The 22,923-nt window shown below is 38.7% G+C and overlaps 1 protein-coding gene across 4 annotated transcripts in view; it reads left to right on the forward strand.

Moving 5' to 3' along the window:
• The window catches only part of MIX23 (mitochondrial matrix import factor 23), a 22,931-nt gene extending 1,293 nt beyond the window's left edge, over positions 1–21,638 (forward strand). For 2 of the 4 annotated variants that reach the window (XM_070583776.1, XM_008516203.2), the window contains exons 2-5: positions 7,966–8,091; positions 13,472–13,618; positions 18,364–18,423; positions 21,338–21,638. In XM_070583776.1, the coding sequence (XP_070439877.1) occupies positions 7,966–8,091; positions 13,472–13,618; positions 18,364–18,423; positions 21,338–21,388 (384 nt within the window). In that variant the 3' untranslated portion in view covers positions 21,389–21,638. Of the gene's footprint in view, positions 1–3,187; positions 3,246–7,965; positions 8,092–13,471; positions 13,619–14,401; positions 14,480–18,363; positions 18,424–21,337 lie in introns of those variants that run through there. The other 2 variants (XM_008516204.2, XM_070583777.1) reach the window with 2 other exon arrangements.
• Positions 21,639–22,923: the final 1,285 nt, after the last annotated feature.

Here is a 22,923-nt window from a genome sequence, read left to right on the forward strand (position 1 = left end):
TTGTAACAACCTTTTAGCCATCCCCGAACTCAGTTCCTAGGCTGTGCCATTCCCCTCCTTTAAGTTGAGCGTTTGTAGGACAGAAGAAAGTGAAGGAGAATTTATTTATTTGATAAAACAAAACACTTGGTAGAAGTTTTACTATTTTGGTGGGGCAGAACGTTTGGAGCCTTGGAAGAGTCATTAATTCTAATACCTGCTCTGGTGCTACTGTCTTCCTAATCATTCGAGAAAACGTAACATTTAAGAAAAAGGCTGTGTCGTGTATATATTCAGTCACCGGAAGTCTAGGGCTAATTATTAACCCTAGGAATTAAAGAACAGGGATCTGAATTTTGACCACGTTGCTGTGAAAGTTATCTGCTCCAATGTAGGCATAAATGTGCTGCAGTGTAGGTAAAGAGTTAAGAAATCATGACCGTACAAATGTGTTTTTAACTAAAGATATTGAAAAATTACTTCACATATCGTTGGCCTATCTGTAGTAAGCTTTTTGCATTGAGCCGTTTTGTAGGGAGTGGTATTCTTGAAGATAGCCTCAACAAACTGAATTATTTGACAGAGATTTGGCCAAAGAAGTCTCTATGGGGTCTTTTCATCATTTCTTGCAACCCTCTTCACCACTTCAGCTGCTCCTCAGATTAGATCAGCACAAGAGCAGCCGAGTTCAGATGTGATCAAAGTGGTCAGCAAATACAAATAAAAACCTTAAGATAGCAGAAAGACTTGGAATCTAAAGTAAATGGAATATTTAAGATTAACTGGCCCATTTGTGGCCTTGGTCTTGTCACATTAGTACTGTGGCTTAACTTGAGTTCATGAGCTCAGATAATTGAGCAATGGTAGCCTTAAGGTTAATCAGAAAGAGCCCTGGTTAGGGAGTTAGATGTTCTGGGTTCTAGCACTGCTTCTGCTGTTAACAGCTTTGAGACCTTGAGTTCATCACTCAACCCTTTCAGGAATTAACTTTTGAATCTGTAAAATAAGTAACATTTAAAATTCCTTCTATCTCCATTATTTTTTGAATCTCTAAAACCAAATTTCAAAAGATCTCTTTTAGCTGTTAAAACATCCAGCAGTGCTTAAAGAACACTTTGATTTTCCTTCTGGCAGGTCAGGTAAGATGTTGTAAGTGGGGTAAAAGCTAAACTGTCTTGCAGAACCATTCCATTCACAGAGATAATGTAAATAAAAAGATCATAAAATGAGTCTCATTAAGGAAACCTGGGGGAAGTTTGTAGATAGTTTCTTTAGGACTTTTCCAAATCTGTGGTTTATAACGGAAAATATCCTGGGTTAAAAGTCAGAAGATCTCGTTTTCCAGGGCTGGCTTTGGCATATCATTTAACCTCATTGTAAATGAGTGTAAGAACATTTGCCCCTGCTGCCTCAGAGGCACATAAACGAAGGCACTGTAAAAATGTAAAATTTTAGTATAACATTTAGGCTTCGACGAATTTGATAAAATTATAAACTGTGATTAATTGGCATACTCACAAATAATCAAAGTTTATATTTTTTTAAAGCTATGAAACCATTACATTTGAATGTAAGTACCCTAAATGTGAAAAGCACTGCAGTGAATATTGTGCAAGAGAAATGGGAAATCATGTATTTTTTATTGTAAAGATTTAGATAGATTTTTCAGAATTTTATTGTGGAGATGTTCAAACATTACAGAAAATTTGAGAAGATTTTACAGTGAACACTCATACCCACCGTCTAGATTCTACAGTCTAATTTGTTATACAGTCGTGCGTCACTGAACGCATAGGATAGGATAGGTTCTGAGAAATGTGTTGTTAGGCGATTTTGTCATTGCATGAACATCATAGAGTGTACTCACACAAACCTCGATGGTATAGCCTACTACAAAGTGTACTTACACAAACCTAGATGGTGTAGCCTACTACACACCTAAAGCTAGATTGCCATCTCATCATGGGTGTCCTCACTTGGTGTCTGCATGCAGAGGGAGAGAGATCTCTGGTGTCTCTTTCTCTTATAAGTACACCAGTTCTATGGGATTAGGGCCCCACCCTTATGACCTCGTTTAACCTTAATTACCATCCTAAAGGCCCTGTCTCCAAATACGGTCACGGTGGAGGTTAGGGCTTCAGCATATAAATTTGGCGCACAGTTTAGTTCATAACAGATACCTGCCAGGTACGAGGCACTTGGGGAAACCCAGTGGATGGGATATAAAACAAGGAACTTAATGTAAGCGGGGATATGAAATGTGTTGAAGATACTGAGAATTTGAATACAATAATAATTCAGAAAGAAATAAATCGAAAGATAGTAATTCAGTAGGGCCTTAGGTGGACAGGACCAAGGGAATTCTAGGTGGAAGGAACTATATATAGGCAGAAAATCTTATGTATTTGGGAGAAATAGCAAATCAGTATTGCTGGAATTGAGGATTTACACAGAGGCACATTGGGATTATACAAAAAATTGGAACCAAATTATGGAAGGCCTTGAATGCCAAGTGTGAGATTAGGGAGTCATTTTTGAGCAGAGGGGGTGAAATTATCAGAGATGCTTTAGGAAGCTTCATCACTACTGCCATGGTCTTTGTTCATGCCCTATAGTTTTTGCAACTAGCTTTGCGATAGCCCTCCTTGTCTGCAGCATTCCTTTCTCTAATATATCCCCTCTTCAATCTGATCTCCATAATACTCTGGCTTCATACTGGTATCTTCTAAATTTTAGAATCTGAACCGTGCATCTAATTTCAGGCTTATATGACCAGGTCTAAACTACTTAACATGGCATACAGGATCCAATCCCAAAGTGCCTCTCCCTAGTTTTATCTCTTACCTCTGTCCTTATTCATACGTTTCTCTCTTCCCAGCCCCACCACCTCCAACATACATTTCAACTCTGCTGTCCAGCCACATAGGCCTACTTTTCCCTAAACACATTGTGCTCTTTGTCATTTCTGTGCTTGTTTTCACGTGTTGCCCCCTTGAAATCCTTTCTTCCTCATCCTGAGACCCAGTTCATATTTCACCTGAACAAAATCAACTAAGTATTTCTTCCCCAGAATGTTTGGGTTTTGGTATTTCTGTTAGAAATATTTTTTCATTTATACACAATTGATTTTGAGTTGTATGGTAATTAGGTACAGACTAAATAGACTATTTTCTAGCGTCAATGATGTTTCCTTTTGCAACATGCCCAGCTGCTCTCTGTTCCTGTGCCTGGAGCTGTTGGGTGTTAGAGGACTCTGACAGTTTCAGGCAAGTGTGTATTTCTGGCTTGGGGGGAGCACAGCGTGAACATTGCTATAAAAATGGAATTCAAGGAATCAGGTCTGTCTGAAAAGAGCACCATGTGAGTGAGATCTACTTCTGGGTACCTTCAGGCAGAGGGTGAGGAGAGGAAAGGTTAAGACATTCTGGATCATTCTTCGAAGTACATTTTTATTTTACTGTCATATAATAGACCTTTTACCACTCCCCCAAATACCCTAAAAGCTGCCCAAAATAATAAGAGGAATTTTCCTAAGGATTAATCTTAGGAATGGAGTATAGTATAATTGTAGGGACAACAGAAAGTTTTCTCTACCCTTCCTTACGACTAAATATGGGCACTCCTTCGGTAGTGAAATTGCCCTCCAAGAGGATGAGATTTTCACCCCACAATTACAGATAAGACATAAAATGCAATTCCAAGGTAAGTACCTGAAGAATTTTAAGGGGTCAGCTAAAATTAGAGATTCATGATATATCAGAATCTCTTCTTGTTTTGAGGAGGATGAAAGATAGGAGAAGTTGAGACACTATAAAATTTGGGGAGTTATCTTTTGCTATACTTTGACATTTAGAAACTGATTAGGGTTCCAGATCCCATATAGAGACGTAGTGTTCAGACAGCCACTGAACTATGTGTATTTCTGTATTATCTCTGTGGGCTCGTGTTGCTGTTTTTGTGTATGATGTCTGCTCAGGGGCATCTTCTGTATATTTTCTCGGTGAATTTGTGAGAGGGAGAGGGGATGCTGTTGGAGCTAGGCATCAGATATGCAGCCAGTAATTCCTTATGAATGATACCTGTGACTTAACGGCAGCACTTTTGTGCCTACATTAACCTTCAGTTTCTTTCCGTCTGTGAGGGTCGCCCAGGCTTTTCTCTAGACCCTCTGGGAGTTGCCATAAGAGCTCTGGCACTTTTTGTGCTATAAAGAAATGTGTGCCTAATGAGGTATTTAGAGTTCTTTTCGTTCTTCCTCTGCAATTGTGAAAGAAATTCCTTCCTGAATCTCATTTCCCCTTCCCCCTTATCTTTAGCTTTTCTAGTATCTTTCCTGTGACATTTAAGAATAGCTTATAGTTCTCAGCAATCCCTAAACAAGTACATTATCAGCTTTGAGATTGTCACTATGTTTTCTCAAATTGAGCACTGTCCAATAGAACTTTCCATGATGGTGGAAATTTGTGCTGTCTGGTGTTGTAGCTACTAGCAACATGTGGCTCTTGAGCACTTGAAATGTGGCTAGTGCAACTGAGGAACTGAATTTTAAATTGTATTTAATTTTAATTAAAATAATTTCATATGGCTAGTGTCTACTATATTAAAAGCCAAGCTCTAGGGGCTGGCCTGGTGGTGTAGTGGTTAAGTTTACACGCTGTGCTTTGGCAGCCTGGGGTTTGCAGGTTCGCGATCCCTGGGGAGGAAAAAAGAGGAAGATTGGCAACAAATGTTAGCTCAGGGTGAATCTTTCCCTGCAAAAAACTTAAAACAAAAACCCAGTATTTAATTGTTTCCATGGTCTCTGTTCTCCATTTTGTGGTCTACTCTGACCTCACCTATTACCACTTTTCCTCTTACTCATTCCCAGCCCACTTGCTGTCTTTTAGTTCTCCAAACACCCCAAAATTTATTCTTGCCTCATAATTTTTGACTTATCTCCCCAGATGTTCTTTTAGTTGGCTCGTCCATATCATTCGGCCTCAGCTCAAATGCTGCGTCCTTAGAGAGGCCTTTTTTGATCTCCCTATCTAAAGTATTAGCCCCTCGGCCACAGCGCACTAGGTGTTTGCTCTTCATCCCATTTTGGTTTGGTTTGGTTTCTGTTTTGTAGTACTTTTCAGTACCGAAATTATCTTGTTTATTGGGGTACTTGTTTATTATCTGCCTTCCCCATGAGAATTTTGCTCTGTAAGAGCACAGACATTTTCTGTTTTATTGACCACTGTGGCCCTGGTGTTTAGAATGGTGCCTGACACATAGTAGACATTGGTAATTTTTTTTTTCGAGATTGGCCCTGAGCTAACATCTGTTGCCAGTCTTCCTCTTTTTTTTTTTTTTCCTTGCCAAAGCCCCAGTGCAAAGTTGTATATCCTAATTATAAGTCATTCTAGTTCTTCTGTGTGGGATGCTGCCACAGCATGGCTTGATGAGTGGTGTGTAGGTCTGCACCCAGGATCTGAACCAGCGAACCCTGGGCCACTGAAGCAGAGCGCGCAAACTTAACCACTTGTCCATGGGCCACCCCGGTAAATATTTTTTGAATACAGAGTGAGTTAATAAATGAATTAACTCTGCGGTACTCTCTGTAACTGCTGCATGTGTTTAAAGAAGAAAGATTGTTGAGGACTCACCACCAGGGAAAGCTTCATCTAAAAGGTATAATTTAAACCTTGGCCTCAGAAGATCAGTTTGATTTAGATATGGGAAAAGAAGAGAGAGATTTTAAAGGAGCGTTTTTTTGTTGTTTTTTTTTTAATAGGCAAGTTGTAGGAGGGAAAGCTGGCAGGAAAGGTTCCTGTCTGCTACTTACCTATTTTTTGACTCCCTAAATAGTGCTGTCACCATTCATTTGGAATTTACCACTTACAAAGATTATTTATAGTGGTGGTTGCTCTAAAGTGCTGAGTATGTTGAGATTATTCCTTAAGAGTTCCAGTTTAGGGGCCGAGTGGTTATGTTTGTGCCCTCTGCTTCAGCAGCCCAGGATTTCACTGGTTCAGATCCTGGGCACGGACCTAGTACCGCTCATTAAGCCATGCTGAGGCAGTGTCCCACATAGAACTAGAAGGACCTACAACTGGAATATACAACTATGCACTGGGGAGAAGAAGAAGAAGGGAAAAAAAGGAAGATTGGCAACAGATGCTAGCTCAGGGCCAATCTTTAAAAAAAAAAAATAAAGAATTCTAGTTTACAGGGAATGATAATACTATTGACAAAAATAGAAAGATAACAAGAAGAGAGGCTAAGATAGTGAAGTTGGTTTTAGACCTGATGTTTGCCTGTGTTGTATTAGTCTAAATTATGAGCCTTCTACAAGCTGTTTTACTTTTAGGTTGGGATCTGGAAAGGGCTATTAAGTTACTAAATTATTAAATTACTAAAGATTAATAGACTGGTCGGAACAGAATCTAGACTGCAGGCTTAGACTGAATGGCCTGAATGGTTATTACAATTGCAAACACCTAAATGTTCATTATTAGGGAAGAGGTCAAATGAGTAGTGATACCTCCATAGGGTAGAATATTTGTGCAACTATTAAAAATGTCTTCAAGGCAGTTTTAGTAATGAGGACAAAATGCTCATGGTACAGTGTCGTCAAGCAGGACTTTAAAATGTTATATAATACCTCAATTTATAAAAATATTCCTAGGTATGTGTAGAAAAAACTAAAGGGACATCTTGTAGTATTAATAATGGTTAACAAGGATGATTTTTATTTTCTTTAAAATTTTTTTTTAATCTTTCTAGAATGATTGTGTAATACTTTAATCATAATAAAAGTTTTTATTTTAACAAATGGATTAAGAAAGAATTAAGGAGTAGGTTTCAGTCATGGATTTAAGTTTGGTAAAGGAAAGAAATAGGTTGATATGTTGAGGGAGGTAGAGGATCAAGCAAAGTTGCTTTTAGTACACATTAATATTGAATGTTAACTTATTGTATGTTTTCAATAAGTATATTCCTAGTATTATATACTTCTATTTTCTTGATGATTTTTCAGTGATCGTATTTTGTTTTGTGGGGCAGGTGAGGGAGGGAGAATTTAAGAAACAATTGAAAAAGAAAGAGAAGGGTATACTGTTAGAAACTTTTTCTAGAATTCATGTTATCTGGAGCTAGAACGTAGCTGATGCCCAGCATTTCTCTGGTGACAAGTGAAAAGAAGTATTGTAATCAAAATGTGGGGAGAAGGGACTATGCTGTGTAGGTACACTCAGCAGAGTCTTTCTAAGTCCCCTACCGTTTTGGTACTATTTTTCTTTTGGTTTGTTTTTTGGGAGTTGGAGCCTTTTTCAGGGGGAAGAGATCCTTGGGAAATGTGAAATAAAAAGGTAAAACCAATTTCTACTTGTTTGACCAAGAAAGCCACAAAGAGACTTAATTCCCTTTCTAGCAGTGTGCTTTGTTTTACTTATTTTTGTTACAAAAATAATACACAATTATAGAAAAAAACTTTAAAAAAAAGCCTAAAAGGGTATAGATTAATTTCTGCAAGTTAAACACTATTAATAGTTTCTTGTATAGCTTTCTAGAAGTTTTCTATCTAGCACCACGCTTTAGAATGACAGACAAAGGAATAGAGCAAGAATTTTGCTGGATTGTTTTGGCCAATTTGAGGTAATCAAGTTCAGTAGAACCCTTTATTGGCTGTATGATGGAGACAGAAAGAGCACACTATCTGCTAAGCACTGTGCCTGCAAATAGGGTTTAAAAATGAATAAAATCATCTTTGTCCTTAAGGTAATCACATTTCAGCAAAGGAATCAGAGTTGGTGCCCATTGTTGGAATTACTATTACATAACCTCCTATCATTCTTGTAATAAAGATTTTCCTGTGGTTGTAGTATATTTGGTGTGGTTTCCCCATTCCTAACTTAGAGAGTTGTAAAATATGCAAGAGCTTTATTTTGTTGTTTAAATGCTTCCTTTTTATCACTTAACCTTCCATGCAGGTTATTCTTCTTTTATTTTTAATATGTATAGGAATTACTCAAGGTGATGAGGACGATTGATGACAGAATAGTACATGAATTAAACACTACGGTTCCAACAGCTTCCTTTGCAGGGAAAATTGATGCCAGCCAAACCTGTAAACAACTTTATGAGTCTGTAAGTGTATCTTTTGAGTCTTTCTTTTATGCTTCTGTTATACCTTCTTTGCAGATAAAATGAGAAAGCAATCGACATATAATTATACTGTGGATAAAAGAGTGACATCTTTATGTTTTCTTGCTCATACCTGAGGCTGTGTGTAAGTCTTGATTTGGTTTCTACAAACTAAGGAAAATACGTGATCTTATGCACATGTGTGTGAAGAGACGGTTCTAAGGAAGGAGAGCAGTCGGGTTTTGGCCCCGTCGTGGGCAGCCTTTAACTAAGGAAACCTCATGCACCAAAGAATGAAGGAGAGAGTGAAACAGTTAAGTAAAACATACCCTCCTACGTGAAACCAGAGCAGGGGCTTTGAGTGAATCAATTGTAAGGAGCCAGATAGCTGATATAAGGAGGAATTAAACCTTTCACACCTTCTCCCCTTCTTTTCTCCCTCCCTCCTCAGGAAGGGGAATAGAAGCATTTGGCGGCTGGAAGAGAGGAAAGGCTTTGTTTTCTCAAATAGATGTTTTTTCACTGCCTCTTAAAGATTTCCTTTATTTCTCTTTTAATTTCCAAAAGCAAAAGGAGATAATGATGTAGCTAAGTATTTTTTTATAGTTTACTTATATCTTTTCATTAATGAAGCTAATGTTGAAATGGCATTTCCTTTTCTTAGGCTTTACCACAAGATTACTATTTGGACTCATAGTTTTGTAAAGAAGGTATTACTTAAAACCTGAAGTTCCTTCCTCAATTACGAAAATAAAATCAATTTTAAATCAGTTTGTTCATATCAATTAAATTCAGAGCATTAACTGCTGATATTTTTGTTCTGCTTTTATGTGAAAGTACATTATGTTATTGAGTGGTCAGGTAATTCCTGTGGCTGGAGGAAATTGCAGGGTTGTGGGCTTTAATGAGTGGAATCCAGTATTGGAAGTGTGGAGTGTGGGTCCACGTCCTAGTTTGTTAGGTTGTTTGACATTCACTGAGTTTCTTTGGGTAGCTCTGTCTAAAGAACTAAAAATTTACCAACATTTTAGTGACTCCCCCCCGCTACTCATAGTCCCCACACTACCTGATAATGTATTCAGTTGTTTCCATTTATAGCCTTTTGAGTAACCTAGAGGTTTATGGTGTAGTGGTTAACAACCGGGATTCCACATCTAGATCCTGACTCCTCCCTCTGCTACTTCCTAGCTAGGTGACCTTGAACATGTTACATAACCTCTGCCTCAGCTTCCTTATTTGTCAAATAGTATCATAATAGTACCTAGTTGATAGGGTTGTTAGAGGATTAAATGAGTTAATATGAAGTGTTTACTGTACTAAATGTTTTACATGTAACCGCTTGCTGCTCCTGTTATTGTTGTTAGCAGTAGTACTAGTAGTAGTAGTACTAGTAGTAGTAGTAGCAGCAGTATTTCTTATCCCTTTGTTGAACCAGGATAACCTTGCCTAGTTCATTTGGAACCTTTCTGTTTTGGATATTCTTGTGTACATGTTTGGGTTTTTCTCTGTCTGTCTGTATCCTAGAGGGATCCAGCAACACAAATGTCATGTAAAGGATTGGTTATCCAGGAGCTTTGAGCCAGGGATCAGGCCTGCAGCAGAGTGCCCATGCTAATAAGTACCACTGAGTTCCCTTAAATATTGTCTGGGTTAAGAAGTGGAACTCTAGGGCCAGCCCCATGGTGCAGCAGTTAAGTGCACACATTCTGCTTCGGCAGCCCAGGGTTCACTGGTTTGGATCCTGGGTGCGGACATGGCACCCCTTATCAAGCCATGCTGTGGCAGGCGTCCCACATATAAAGTAGAGAAAGATGGGCATGGGTGTTAGCTCAGGGCTGATCTTCCTCAGCAAAAAGAGGAGGATTGGCGGCAGGTGTTAGCTCAGGGCTAATCTTCCTCAAAAAAAAACAAGTGGAACACTGTGAAATGTCCATCTTGCTTATGGTCACTCTGACTTACTTTAGTCCCTGACCCTTCCTTCTATAGCCAGTGAAGGAATGTTTGCATTCTCTAATGATAATAACGTGTTCGTAGGAGATGATCAGCAAAGTTATTATGAAGCACTAATTTTAGAAATTCTAAACCTTAAAAGTATACTCTTAGTAAAAATAAAATAACTTCAATGAAATCCCCTTATTAGAGCATATTCCCTTCAATCTATGAAATTTTTCTAGCTTTACGTTGTTTATCATTTATTCTCAAGATAAACATAAAAGTCAATACTGAACAATAAGAAGTCTGTGAACTTGGAACAGTGCTTTGAAAATGCAAAACTATTCTTGGTGTCATAATGATTGATTTAGGCTAAGTTTGAAAAGTATCTCTTTAATATAATGAACTTTTGGAATATATGTTTAAATGGTCTGCTTCCCCTTGCATCCTTTTGTCAGAAGTTCTGGAGGAAGATTTACAACATAAAAAAGGCCATGACAAAAACTTATAATTTTTGTTTTGTTTTTAATGATAGTTAAATCAAGGGTCATTGTCAGGGTTCTAAAACAAATGTTTTAGATGTTTGGGAAATCAGAATTTAATTTAGAGTTAATTTACAATCAACCTTTGTTCTAGAAAGAAAAATACCAAAAAACTATAATCAGGGAAACTGTTTGCCTTATATTTTCCTTAAAGTCAAAAAGCATTGTTTTAAAATAATGATTAAAAGATAGTAAGTGAAAATTTTGGACTAAAAGAAGTTTTCAGAGTTCTGGTACACTAAAGTAACACTAGGAAGTCCTAGGTACAGCCCCTTTAGACTACTTTTGAATCTTTGTCTTGCCCCACTCCAAATGCCTTCATTTCAAAATTGCTTGCCCCAAATCAAAAGAAATATGGTTGTGATATGGTTATTGTTCAAGATTTTTCTCCTTTAACCAAAGGCCTTGCCTTTTACCTTACTGAGTTTCTTAATAAATTTTATCTCAGTTCCTTTGATAACAACTTTATATATAATCAGAAACAGTTCTCGTGTGACCAAATCCTCAAGCATCTGAATTACTAATGAGCTAATAAGCCTGGTTTAGTGCTGTATATTTCTCTGGTAGGCTCATGTCACACAGTCTATCACTAGTTACAAGCGTCCTCATTTCTTTGACATACATGTGCAGAAGTCCATGCATACTCCTCTTGTATATGGGTCTTAATTCTGAATTTTGCTGAAGGATGGTCATGAAAACCAGACAGAAATAATTGATGATATAAAGTAAAAGATGATTTGCCCAGTAATTTCTGTCCACGTGGGAGTGGGTTCACAGTGGGGCTGATCTGAAGGAAAAGTAAGCAGGTGAGGATAGGACAGTGGTCTGTGGCTAGAAGTGTCTCCACAGGAGAGGGGCCCATGTTCAAGAGGAGGAGAGCAGAGGAAAGCCCAACCAAGGAGGGGGACTGGTGAGAGAGACTGAAAGTCAAATATTGAACATTTTAAAAAAGGGCATACAATTTGAATTTGATTTTAAAATGCAGACAGAAAAATGAGAATGTTGTGATGCATTCCTAGTTGGTGCTCATGCTATTTCACCAGTTGCTGGCGAGTTAGACAAAATATTAAAGTGGTTAAATAGCATCTGACATCTGAGCAGTGCATTGATCATGTTGCCCCTAAATTTTAGAGGTAGAAAGGATAGTAGTGATTATTTACTCATAATCCGTAATTTTACAAAAGAGGAAACTAAAGCCTGGAAATTTTAATTATTTAGCCAGTCTCACACAGCTACAGGGAGAACTTCTTAACTCTGAAGATGGTTCTTTTCTTATTCTGTTTTGAGAAGAGTAGTTCCGTACCCTCAATGGCTTCTTTAATTTTCTGTAATTATACCTGAAGAGGTAACAGAAGCAGCATATTACCCAATGAAATATGGACCTTGAGGCTGTCCTTGTGAATCTTAAATGTTACAATGAAAAAAATTAGCATATTAGAGAAATTGAGGTGGGGTTAATGGCTATTAGGCAGTTTAATTTCCTTCTTTTCACATTGGTATGATTTATAATTAATGCACTTTTAGTATTGCACTCTAGAAGTGCAAAGGTTTATTCTTTCTTGGCATTTATTGGACCAGTAGTTCTCAACCACTGGATCCTGATATGATCATTTAAGAGATGTATTTCAAGTAACTTATGAAGAATGCTTATAGGATGGCTAAGTTAGTCCTATATTTTATATAATATATATATATATATAATGGTTAGGTTAGGTTTACCCTATTATAACTATCACTAGCATAGCATTAGGATATTCTCTGTTCAGAGGGAAGAAGGAATGATATGATATGATTACACGGAGCAAGTTAACACTTAAATTTTAGTTGGAGGTGAACACCATTATTTAGGTACCATAATTATAATGGTGATTACATACTATTTTAGTGTTTTGCTGTTTCCTCTTCCCCAAATTTTTGGGGTGTCATCAAAATTTGGCTGTGGTCATGGGAGTGTAGCCAAACATGAACATCATACTTTGTGAATCTCAAGGCAGAAAATAGATGTGAATTGTTGTACTGGATTTGTTACATTAAGATGAAAGTTAGTAAAGAATTGCTCTGTCAGATCAACATAATTGATGGAGCCAATAATTTGTACTTCATACACAATTTTTCCTTATTAATATTTAAACTTTAAAATCTTGAAAAGGGCTCTGTCTTACATAGGTAAATGCAGCATTCTTTGTTTTTCTTTATTGTACCTAAGAGTTTCTCTATATCGCTTATCTTAGAATTTATTGCACTTGATGACAACATGAGGCTGAAAGGACAAAAAAAGAGAGGAGGAGTAACAGTAGGAAGTGGCCCAGAAGGTGTGTGAGGGTGGGCAAAGGATAGAGGAACACATGGATGGAATAATGGGGAGAGAAGGGGTTGTAGGGAAAGGAGACGGAAATGAAAAGCCCAGTGTGGGGGATGCAGGAAGAACAGGAAGCCCTGGGAGTAGCTCAAGGAAGAAGACGACCCGACCTCGCACCTTCTACGGTCAGAGGTGCTTCTTTTGATCTGTTTTTAGGTGGTTTAGCTGATTCAGCACAATCTTCTCTTCAATAGATTCAATTTTTAATAATGGTTTTAGGGGGCTGGCCCCGTGGCCAAGTGGTTGGGTTCGCACGCTCTGCTTCTGTGGCCCAGGGTTTCGAGGTTCGGATCCTGGGTGAGGACATGGCACCGCTGGTCGGGCCACGCTGAGGTGGCGTCCCACGTGTCATAAGTAGAAGGAATCACAACTAAAATATGTACAACTATGTACTGGGGAGCTTTGGGGAGAAAAAGGAAAAATAAAATCTTAAAAAAAAAATTGTTTTAGAGAGTGTTACATTTCTGTAGTCTGAAAGTAAGGTTTTTAAAAAAACACTAACGTGATAAATTGATGTGATTTTTCTCTTTTCATTCCTTTGTTCTTTTAGTTGATGGAGGCTCATGCTAGTAGGGATAGAGTCATAAAAAATTGTATAGCTCAGACTTCAGCAGTAGTAAAACACCTCCGAGAAGAGAGAGAAAAGAATTTGGATGATTTAACGTTATTAAAGCAACTTAGAAAAGAACAGACGAAGGTAAGTTGAACAAGATTTACATATCTGAGACAGTTTTTCCAAAGTTAGCCTTCAAAATAAAGGCACTTTTTAATAAGAAAAATTTAGAGTAAGATATGCTTATTACCTAAAAAAAGAAATGACCAGGAGAGTAATACTTCATTTTTAGTGGGCTTTATTTTATTGCATTTGGATATTAATTCGTAAATTAATGTGTATTTCATAAACATATGCAATGTAGCAGCTTTAGCTAAAAGAAGCATGTAATAATATTTTATTTCCATTCCTTTATATATTCCACTGTTAAAGATAAAAGGGTTAATACAGACCAACACTTAAAATCTAGGGAAGTCACATCTGTATCTCTTTTGAGGCTTGAGCAGAAACATTTTTCTAATATATTTACATTTTGAAAATATTTACCTCTGGTTTCATCTATAGAAATCTGCTGAAATGTAATACAGATGTTTAACTTCAGGATATTACCCTTCTCAGCCATAAAAATGTAGTATTATTTAAATACAGCCAGATACACTAGAACCTCATTGTAATTTATTTCCCTGCTGTGGAGAAGTTGCTATGGGTCTTTGGCTGGTTTTGGACACTCCTTTGTTTCCACTTCATCTCCCATCCCTGAAGTTGTGGGTTTTAAGAAAACAGCAAGTGTCCACTGAGTGATAGGTCAGAGGAAGCCTTATCTTCCCAAAGTCAGCTGTAATACAGATAGGGTGTACACCTCAGAGATGGTTAATGAAGCAGAACTATTTCTTTATAGCCCTTAAATGTGACGTGTCAAGACAACACTTGAAATGGATACCATATTTTATTATGTGGAATGTATTGCCATTTTTTTGGAATGGGGGCTAAAGGTTAACTTTTTATTTTGATATAATATCAAGCTTACAGAAAACTTACAAGAATAGTACAAGGAAACTCCCATGTACCCTTTACCTGTATTCTCCTATTGTTTACATTTTGCCCCGCCTGCTTTGCAGTTCATTCTCTCCACCTCCCTTCTGCCTCCGTCCTTCCCTCCCTCTTTCTTTGTCTCCTCCTGACCCCACATAGACTTTTTTTTTTCGTGAACCTTCTTGAGAGAATGTTAGACACATTTTTCTCCTTTCCTCATACATGTGTTGGTTATTTCCTAAGATCAGGGGCTTTTTCTTACATGACCACTGTACAATTATCAAAATCCTATCTGTATTTTAACATGGCACGATAGGTGACTTACTGATCCTTGCCTGTCGGGTGACTGAAAATCCAGTGTGAGATGGAATCATTTTCATACTGAACAGTCGTGAGGTTTGCCCTTTGTTTAGTAGATATAGCCAAGCTTGGAAAGGGGACCTTATCATCCCTCTCAAGGCTTTGTCTTTGTAGCTGCACACAGGTGAGTGTGTGCCATTTCTCAGTCATCCCACCGATGCAGTCTCACTGGATTCAAGATTCTCCACTGCCTTCGCTGCTCTCTTTGTTCGTGACAGCTGCGCCATGGCTGCTCATTCTTTCATCAGGCCGTGGTGGATTCCTCAGACAGGGAACTTAGGCTGTTATGGTCATCTTACTCTACTCTCAGTATTTATGAAGACCTATAGATAATTTAGATAAAGCTGGTTAAAATCTAGTTATTTTTGGATTTTGTATTTTGACTGACTGTGGAAGGTATTGACAAAGGAAACTGCAGGGCAGGGCTATTATATCAGAAAATGAAAAAGCACTATTTGCAAATTAAGTGAGGTAAAGAATAGAGTGACTCTTGTTAGTGGAGAGCAAAGTTCAGAAACTGCTGAGTGGGAGTGATCGAGGCACATGATTTGGTCCGCCCTCAGTTCTGCCTTCTGCCTCCAGGGCCCAGAGAGACTTCCCTGGATGACTGCTGCAGGGAGGGGTTTTAGAAAGCAGCTGGCCAGTTATGAGAGGGACCTTTCTAGCCTGATACTGTTTAGGACTAGAGGGTAACCATGAGGAGTACTTAAGCAAATAAGGACACTTGAATTATGTTTTATTTTCAAGCTTGCTGTGATGACTGTGGAATCAGAAAGAGACAGCTCTTAGAGACGTTCCGGCTCTACGTCTTTATTTTCTCTAGGAGGAACCTGGGACTCAGACACTACCTGACGTCCACAAAGTCACAAGCTAGTAAGAGGTAGAACTGGGACTTTAACCCATCTCTTCTGACTCTGGATCCAGTCAGGGTTTTTACGTTAAGTTGTGAGTAATAGTCAAATTCTGATTACTTTAGTGAACATATTTATGTACAGAGATGCCAGTCTAAAAGTCCCCAGTTCTTTCCCTGAGCCCTTAACTCAGAAAAGGCACATTCCTTGCTGGAACTATATAACTACTGTCACCTGGTAGCAGCCTTTGAGAGGATGTTTGTCTGTTTAAGATTCAGAGTCTCAAAAACAATCGTCTCAGAGGTAGCATTTTGTTGGTGGTGCTGAAATTGTATTAGAAGTTGGCTATAGTATCTGCAAGGTTGAAGAGTAGAAAGAATGTAGGTTATAAAGGCAGACAACTCTAAGGAAATAAATCCCATCTATCACTTGGTGGCTTTGTAACCTTATAAATTAATTGCTCTGAAACTTCTGACTTTTAGTTTGTAAAATGTATTTGATACTTAATAACGTCCCTGTTTTCTTTTTTTGGTGAGGATTAAATTGTATAATGTATGTAAGAGCCAGCATATTGGCTGGTAGAAAGTAGTGGCTCTTTTCCTTTCCTTTTTGAGTCTCTGGGACTCAATATGTGCTACATTAATCCTCCTTCCGGTATCCCCCAACCAGTGGTTTCCACCTTTTCTTTAACCACTACTTCAGGGGGTGGGGGAACTCATCATCTTCTGAGGCAGTGCAGTTTCTTTTTGGGCAGTTGTAATTGTTCCAAGATTTTCTTACGTACTATGAAAATCTGTTATTACTGCTCCTTAGTCTTCTCTCTGAAGCTGTATAGGATAAGTCTAAACCCATTTCTGCATGACATCCCTTTAAATACTTGAGAGCAGGGGGCCGGCCTGGAGGCGCATGGTTAAGTGAGCACTTTCCGCTTCAGCGGCCCGGAGTTCGCCGGTTGAGATCCCGGGTGCGGACATGGCACTGCTTGGCATGCCATGCTATGGTAGGTGTCCCACATATAAAGTAGAGGAAGATGGGCACAGATGTTAGCTCAGGGCCAGTCTTCCTCAGCACAATGAGGAGGATTGGCAGCAGATGTTAGCTCAGGGCTAATCTTCCTCAGAAAAAAAAAACAGAAAATCTTGGGAGTAGTTAGGGAGACTGTCTTAGTGGCACATGATGACACTGTTCTTTGTCTGGAGGTGTTACTTCTTTGCATTCAGTCCAGGCTTTGACAGAGCAGTGCAACTTTCATGATTTCGGGTCTGTATAGCTGATTAAAATCGGAAATGGAGGTTGCTTTGGTGTCAGCAGCTGAGCCTCTCTAGGCTTGTTCCTGCTCCGCAGTGCACCAGTCCTCAGAATGCAGTCCTTCCCCTTGTCCCACAGTTTCAGTGCCAGTGCCGCCTACCCTCTGACACCAGTTCTGAGCCCAGGAAGGGAGTTTAAAAGGAACTGTTGGATCGGCACCAGGTTCCAGTGTGACTGGTGTTACATGCACGTTTCGCAAACCTCCTGCCCGAGCCATACTCCTCATTGGTCAGGTTCTTTGGCCTGGGTCCCCGAAGCATGGTTGCCCGGGATCTTGGCTAGCTCTCTGGCATTTTGTTCCCAAATCTCCTGGCCTGGTCTTGACTTTGGCTCAAGGAAATCATCCTGGTTTTAACTTCTTGGCTGGCTCAGCCTCTAGTCCATGCTTTTTTCTCGTAATTTTTCCTGTATATTGTCAAGCCCCCTTCTGGAACTAGCCACCTTCTTTCTTCTCAAGCTCTCTGACCAGAGGTGATTAGGAGTATGATGGGCCCTGCCGTCTGGGCCTAGCAACGGAATAGGTATTTTTCTGATGGATACTTACGTTGGCAGGTGTGAAGAAAGTTAGCAAGACTTGAGCATTTGTAGCCTCAGATGCGGCTCTGTGCTGACGGCGTGGGAGACTCAGGCCTTTGCACATCACGTAGGCCTTAGACATCTCCTTCCTCTCTCTCTCTTTTTCTTCCTGATTCTTTTTTCTTTATCCAAATCAGGTTGCCACCTCCTTGTCCTTCTTTTTATCCCTCTGTGCTATCTCTACAAATCTGCATTGTAGGATCAATACCTAGAACTGTAGTTAATGAGTTCAAGGACCTGTGAATTTACATTTTTGATAAGTCTTACCCAGTTGCCCTCCATAGAGGTTGCAATAATTTATACTTCTACTAAAAATGTGTGTGAATGTATCTTTGCCCACACCCTCACTGATACTGGGTTTTATTAGACTTCTTCATTTTTTTAAATTTTTGTCATAGTATGGCTTAATTTGCATTTCTTTATACATGAGTGAGAGTGTGCATTTAAAAAATATGTTTATTGGCCATTTGTATTTCTTTTGTGAACTACCTGGGCATTTGAGATTTTTTTAAAGCTCTCAAGGTGATTATAGTATGCAGCAAAGCTTGAGAACCATGGCTTTATAAGATTTGATGATTACATACAGGGAGAATGGGTGTGTCAAAGAGGGTTCCAACATCTAGCCTAGGTAATACCATTAACAAAGAATGCAGGAGCAGCAGCTGGTTTTGTTTGGAAAATGTTGCAGAGTTTGGTTTTAGTTCTATAATTTAAATTTTCATAACTTCAGTTTTTTGTTTTTTTTTTTTTACTTTCTTGCAGTTGAAATGGATGCAGTCAGAACTGAATGTTGAAGAAGTGGTAAATGACAGGAGCTGGAAGGTATAAAATGGTGGTTAGTTCTTGGAGATAACTAGGAAGGAAGCTGAACTAGCAAAGGGAGACCAAGGGAGGAGGGGAGTAAAGAGTGCCCTGGGGCTCCGCAGAATGCAGACCCTCCACTGACAGCAACTGAAGGCTTTAACTCTTTGAGGGGGGCGTGGTTAGCATCCAAATAGCCATCTTAGGAAAACTGGCTTTGCAGTCCTATGGTAGAATTGTATGACCCGTCATGGTAACAGAGTTGGAGACATTCTATATCTTTCGTAATACTAATTATGGGCATATTTGATATTTAGAGTTAGTACTCTGGTTAGCTCAGAACCTTCAATGAGGTTATTTGTTAAAGTTAGCCTTTCTGAGCCCAGTTACTTTCCATAAATTTTCATATCATTAGCTACCCTTCACAGTTGCTTGTTTTCTGACATATCTGATCATGAAACTTTTTCTTTATATAGCTTTACTGGTATCTGATAATAGGGCCTTGTATGGCTCTTAGATTCACATGCTGCTTATTACCACTTGCATAGTTGTGATTGGGAATTAGATTAGGGGACCAAGATCCCAGGGCTTCACATGTAGTCAAAAATCACAGAATTCTCACTTTAGTTTTCTAAAAAGTTATATTTGTGTACCCCTCTCTAAAATTCCCAAGATTTCCAAAGGGCAAAATCTATTAAACCTGACACAGTTAACTGAAAATTCTATTTTCTCCTTTGAAATTAACCAGCAGAATGGGGTTAAACCCACAGAGACGTTAACTGAACCAAAAACTAGAATATACCAACTTACAGAGCCATGAATAAATTGCAAAATACAAATTGATTTTCTTTGCTTTATCACATTTTTTTATCCTGTCCTCTTTGCCAAGATTTCCTATTCCTGCCATTTCTACCAATGTGATAAGGTGTTTGCTGCTTGAAAGATTTTGGCAGTATCTGTCCATTTATATCTCCAGAGAGACAATATTTACTCTTGGGAGGGGATGGGGGAGTGGTAGAATAAATATTAGGTTTGAAAAACCAAGTGCAGAGGATGATGTATGTAAATGTATTGCAGTGGGAAGAGTGAAGCACTTTTGGACTTGATAATTAGTTTTAAATATGCTCCATCTACTCCATAGAAAGTGAGGTTCTCTACTTTTTTTTTTTTCCTTTGAGGAAGATTAGCCCTGAGCTAACTGTCAGTCGTCCTCTTTTTGCTGAGGAAGGCTGGCCCTGAGCTAACATCCATGCCCATCTTCCTCTACTTCATATGTGGGACGTCTACCACAGCATGGCGTGCCATGCAGTGCCATGTCCACACCCAGGATCCAAACCAGCAAGCCCCGGGCCGCCGAGAAGCTGAACTTGCGAATTTAACCGCTGTGCCACCGGGCTGGCCCCTCTCTACTTGTTTTGAGAAGTAGAAAATGTAGCTATGGTGCAGTAGGCTAGCAAAAGTGGTTAGGAAGTCAATAAGGAAAAGGACTCGGGGAAGCTCAGCCAAGTCGTCTATATTGTCCCAACCAGTGTGTGTCATGGCCAGCAAACGGAATACTCCTCTGGTCTGAGCATTGGGAACGCCAGAGAAATGTCAGGGCTGGGAACTGACATGAGATGAGCTGTTAGACAAAAGAGCCAGAAAGAGTCTGTATAATTGCTAGATGTTTTCTCTTAATTGTGAGATACACATACCAAAGAGTATGTAACATGTAGAATTTAAGGAATATTAATAAAGGGAACATTCGTGTATCTCCTACCCTGCTTAAGAAATTGAATAATACCGGTTATCTTAAAAGCTTCCTCTGTAGATTTTTCTTTTATTTTTATGATAGTCCACAATGGCCAGCCTAGGTTTGGGGTTTTTTTTTTAACCTTAAAAATGATTTCTCCTTACGTCAAGTATGAAGGGTAGATTCTGAGAAGAAATTCTTTTAGATTTTTATAATTTTTTTTATTTGGACAGTTGAAATGTTTAGACACATAATTTAAATTGTTTATAAATATTAAAGGGTATACGGTAAAAATTCTGCCTGTCGTCTTTTTCAGCTGCTTCCTTTCCCTTCTCTCTGAAAGGATTGTATATGCTTTCAGATATTTGTATCTTTTCTAACTTTATGTATGTATGTGTGTGTATAAACTCATAAACACATACACACATATTTCCCCTTTGCACACCAATGGAAGTGTACTGTCCACAGTTTGGTTTTTTTTCCCCTTAATATGTCTTGGAAATCTTTTCAAGTCAGAACGTAAAGAGCTTCCTTATTCTTTTTTATGCTTGCATTGTATTCCATTGAATGGCTGTACCAAAATTTTTATTTAGCACAGTCCCATGTTGACAGACAGTCATAGAATGTTCTTTTAACATTTATGATACTTCATTTGTTTAGATTTTTAGGAACAAGGTAAATAGAACAAAACATTACATCAATCACACAATTTAGCAAAAGACTGGTCTCCCTTCAAGTATATGTACTGTGAGAAGGATCTGGCACTTGTTTAGAAAAACATAACAGGTGTCTAAATAAAATCTGTTGTAAAAAGAGAAAAAAAAGCTTTATCTTAAACTTATTTTAGATATTTTTGTCTAACTGTCCAAAATATGTCCACCATATGGAACTGAATGTTTGCTAGTTGCTAAATAAGCTAGCTTGTGATGATTTTTTCCTTGAATGATTTAAATTTTATTAAAATTGTCTTATAAATGGATATCAAGGCCTTCTGTGCTCTTAGCACCTTGTAGATGCTTAATCCGTGCTCTCAGCACCAGTTCAGTCAGTTTGACGCCGTGAGGAAACTCCTCTGTTTCCTAAATATGTTGACGTGGGACAGAAACGGTTATATCCTCCTGAATCGTGCCAAATTGAATTTAGTTCCAGGCCTGGTTTATACAGGACAACTCAGTGACTTTTGTTTCTGTTTAAATATCTTAGGTGTTTAATGAACGCTGCCGAATTCACTTCAAGCCTCCAAAGAATGAATAAAAAGATACTTTTTTAAAAAGGACCGGGTCATCTCATAAGAGCTGAGCATGACAGACATCAACAAGGCGGGCTTCCTAGGGTGGTTTCTGAGCCAACAGTCCAAGACCTTGTGTTGATTTCAGCCCCGCTTAGCCAAGACCTCAAGTATAAATAATTCTGATAATTATGGATAAATCAACTACTATTTTATACTGATTCTGTGAAAAAAAGATGTTTTGTAACTATTAAAATAATTTTCTGACTCAGTGTACATATTTATTTGATTGTTTTACAAGTTGAGACGGTAAGTTTTTGTAAGAGAAAAATTTCAGTATCTGACTTGATTTGTATTATGCCTTTTTTTTTTTTAAGATTGGCACCTGAGCTAATATTTGTTGCCAGTCTTCTTCCTTTATTTTTTTTTTTCCTTCCCAAAACTCCCAGTACATAGTTGTATATTCTAGTTGTAGGTCCTTCTGGTTGTGCTATGTGGGATGCCGCCTCAGCATAGGTTGATGAGCGGTGCCATGTCCGCACCCAGGATCCAAACCTGTGAAACCCTGGGCCACCGAAGCGGAGCGTGGGAACTTGACCACTTGGCCACGGGACCGGCCCCTGTATTATACCTTTTTGATATCAAATTTATAGGCATGAACATGGACCTTTTTTAGTCACTGATGATTTTAACCCCTGATTTATCCCTGTGGGTTTATTGCTCTTAAGTAACAGGTAGTGTTATAGGCTGGATAAGAAGCTTTCTCTTAGTACCTTAACTTATTTCATACGCAAAAGCTAATTTTGGGTGGAATTTCTTTTCTGGAAAGTATTTCCATGGACAATGAAAAGGAAAGCAGTCAAACAAATTCAGAAAAAGAAGAGGCAGAGGACGGCTTGCATGACAGTATTCAAATGAGTCAGCGAAAACCTGCTGTAACTGCAGGATTTGGTCATTGCAGAAAAGCGCTTTCTAGTACAGGATGATTGTATGTTCTCTATTGCTGCTAAACAAATTACCACACTTTGGCAGCTTGAAGTCACACTTGTTTATTAAGTCCAGGTAGGCTTGACAGGGCTCTCTGCTCAGCATCTCACAGGCTGAAATCAGGTTGTCAGCCAGGTGGGCTCTTGTCTGAAGTCTCTAGGGAAAGAATCTGCTTCTAGTCTTAGTTTGTTGGCAGAATTCAGATCCTTGCGTTTGTAGGACTGAAGTCCTTGTTTCCTTGCTGGCTGTCACGAACCACTCTAAGCTCCACCACCCACATTTCTTGACACGTGGTCCCCTCCGTCTTCAAGCCAACAGTGGTGCATCGAATCCTTCTTGGAATCTTACTTCCTTTTCTGCTATAAGTGAGACAAAGCCTTTTAAAGGGTTTATATGATTAGATTAGACCTGCCAAAATAACCTCCTTATGATTAACATAAAGTCAACTGATTATAACTTTGATAACATCTGCACATCCCTTTTGCTGTCTATGTTAAGTGAGATCGTAGAAGTAACGTCTGCTTCACGGTCTGAGGGATTAAGGTGGACATCTTTGGGAGCTGTTTTAGGATTC

The sequence above is a fragment of the Equus przewalskii genome, chromosome 18 (assembly GCF_037783145.1).
Source record: "Equus przewalskii isolate Varuska chromosome 18, EquPr2, whole genome shotgun sequence".
NCBI lineage: Eukaryota > Metazoa > Chordata > Mammalia > Perissodactyla > Equidae > Equus > Equus przewalskii.